The 3,110-nt window shown below is 39.0% G+C and overlaps 1 protein-coding gene across 1 annotated transcript; it reads left to right on the forward strand.

Moving 5' to 3' along the window:
• The first annotated feature begins 735 nt into the window (after window positions 1–735).
• On the forward strand, window positions 736–1,707 carry LOC139354965 (uncharacterized). The gene is made up of 3 exons (XM_070999240.1): window positions 736–949; window positions 1,082–1,487; window positions 1,548–1,707. Exons 1-3 carry the CDS (start codon window positions 736–738, stop codon window positions 1,705–1,707), a joined length of 780 nt encoding a protein of 259 aa, XP_070855341.1.
• The last annotated feature ends 1,403 nt before the right edge of the window (window positions 1,708–3,110 follow it).

A 3,110-nucleotide genomic window follows, 5' to 3' on the forward strand; every position in this document is an offset into this window, starting at 1 on the left:
TGCTTATTGCGAAAACTAAGCTGACACTACTACTATTCTATGGAGTCAAAGTCTTTGGAAATTGTGATGCTAGACAGCACAAACTCCTTGTAGCCTTCAATTATGTAGCGAGATATATATTTAATCGCAGGAGCACAGATTGAATCTCTGATGCAACTTTTAAAATTTTTGATATGCCGCTAAAAGTGTGGATCGAGTACAAAACACTAGTACTGTTGCTCAAAGTAATAGCAACTTACGAGCCAAAATATCTCTTTAGTAAAATAAAATTCAGCGCTTACAACAGAACAAACAATCTAATTTGTCAAAAATTAAAACATGCCTATGCTGAGAAACACTTTTTTTATCAGTGCTGTACATTCTTGGAATAAACTACCACATCCATTAAAAACAATTAAGTCTGCCACGCAATTCAAAACGAAATTACACACACATCTTCAAAGCAGTATATAGTTTAAAACAAAACTTAGTCCTTACGAATTTAATGTTTCATATGTCAAATGTCATAGTTTTAATGTCTTGTATTAGAACTTTATAGTTAAGAAAATTGTATTATGTTAATGAAGTAAATTGAATTGTGACTAGCGCACTAATTTATTAGTATTCTTGTACTTGTAGTTTTAGGAAGAGTGAAAAATCAAAATAAATAAAAAATAAATTACAAAAAACGGACGGCATCTTCATGCAAAATCGCAGCTGATCCGGTTTTCTACATTTCTTGATAAGGGCGGACTAATGCGAGTTGGCGGACGAATCGAGAGGTCGAACCTTAACTACAACGCCAAGCACCCGGTTATAATTCCAAAGAGTTCTCCAATCGCCGAGCTCCTGGTACGACATTCTCATGTGAAGAGTCTTTACACTGGAGTGGACGTCACGCTCACAAATCTTCGACAACAGTACTGGATCTTGGATGGACGAAATATCGTCCGCAAGATTGTCTTTCAATGTAAACGCTGTTTCCTCAAACGCAAGAGCACAAGAAGCCAGATCATGGGAGAGCTACCTGTACCTCGGGTTCAAGCCAGCCGTTGTTTTTAACATACCGGCTTGGATTATGCCGGGCCAATTTGAATTACAGGTTCAACTGGGCGCACACCAATGATCGGAAAGGCATGGTTCGCAATATTCGTTTGTCTAAAAACTAAGGCGTTCCACATCGAAGCAGTCACCGATCTAACAAGCAAGGCCTTTATTGCGGCTTTCCAACGATTCATTGCTCGGCGATCCAAGCCAACTGATCTCTACTCAGACAACGGTACCACCTTTCATGGCAGCAAACGACTACTCGACGAAATGCGGCTGCTAGCCATGGAGCAACGCAAGGATGAGAATTTAGCAAACTTCTTCGCCAACAAAGGAATCCTGCGGCACTTCACACCGCCTTCTGCCTTACATTTCGAGGGAATATGGGAAGCCGGAGATCGGTCCATCAAGCTACATATGAAAAGTATAATGGGATCGTCAGCCCTAACCTTCGAGGAATTGTCTACAGTTTTAATACAGATTTAAGCCTTACTTAACTCTCGACCTCTTTGCTCATCAAGGGATTCTACTTTGGCAGTGATCCAAGGCTTTTGGAAACGCTGGCATAATGAGTACCTACCATCTCTGCACGAGAGCACCAAATGGCAACTGGAAGACGATAATTTGAAGGTCGACACCCTGGTAGTGCTCAAGGAACCAAATCTACATCCATCGAAATAAATTCAGGACGTATCCAGGAGGTACACGCCGGACAAGACGACAAAGACCGAGTTGTTGCCGTAAAAGCCGATCAAGGAGTCTTCAAGCGACCAATTACCAAATTGGCGATCTTGCCCCTTTGCTGAACAGCCGTTCAGGGGGGGGAACCTAGACAACCTATACATTTATTCTTGTAAACTTTATCCCTCGCTCGCCTGTAATATCTATTTACCCATACACACCCATACATTCATCTCTTGCGGTAACGTGTTTACGATTTAATTCAGCCTATTCTTGAAGTAATATAATAATAATAATGATGGACGTTTGCTTGTCTTTTGTCGTCTTCTTTCTTATACAACTAAAGCTTTCGCTTATCTATTATCTATTCAGCAACTACTTTGTAAGCCTGCAAGTGTCTATATGAAATTCTTGGAGCCGAGCTTTTACACAGTCCGTCTGCCGCTCCGAATAAACGCTATACATTTTAATATAACCTATTCGTGCGTTATTAATTATAAATATAAGGGTGGCATATTTGTTGTCTTCCCCACAAACAGGAATTAAGAAGCAAAAGAACTAATTTCTCTGCTACCCAATACATCACTATCAAATATCGACGTTATACATTTTGCTAAGAAATATAATAATAATAATAATAATGATGGACGTTAATGCACTACGAGCAGTACAAACAAGTGGCCCAACGACACCAAGCACGTGCTTGTTACGCGCGTGGCCCTTTTATCAATTTGGGCAAAAAATACGATTTCGCAAGGAAGATACAAAAAACAAATAGAGACGGGACACAAATGAAAATAAAAGAAGCATCTAAGAATGAAGCAAATGAGTTAAAATATTAGTTTTTAATACCGGGATAGAAGTTGAAGTGCAAATTAAATGATAATGTTATAATTATTACATAGAACGCAAAAGGGCTCGTGCAGACAAAAATTAGATGTACATCGTGGCAAATTTAGGGGATAATAATTCCGTGTTAGTCTAACAGGAACATTGAAAGTTAGGCGGTTTACAAGTTCTACAGAATCAATATCACCTCTTATAAGATTTTGCATAAAAATAGTACCAAGCATTGTTCTACGATTTGCAAGGGTAGGTAAATTAAGCAATAGTAATCTACTCTGATAGGAAGGTAGCCTTATGTTTTGATCCCAGTTCAAACTGCGAAGGGCAAAAAGAAGAAATTTTTTTTGTACCGACTCAATATTGTGGACTCCAAACCGAAGAACAATATTCCAAAATAGGACGGACAAGGGAGGTAAATAATAACTTGGTTGTATAAGGGTCATCAAATTCTTTTGACCAACGCTTTATAAACCCAAGAACACTCATGGCCTTGCTGACAGTGGACATTATGTGGCAGTCAAATTTAAGTTTTGGGTCCAGAAGAACGCCTAAGTCAT

Source organism: Drosophila suzukii, unplaced genomic scaffold, assembly GCF_043229965.1.
Source record: "Drosophila suzukii unplaced genomic scaffold, CBGP_Dsuzu_IsoJpt1.0 scf_5, whole genome shotgun sequence".
Classification (NCBI taxonomy): Eukaryota; Metazoa; Arthropoda; class Insecta; order Diptera; family Drosophilidae; genus Drosophila; species Drosophila suzukii.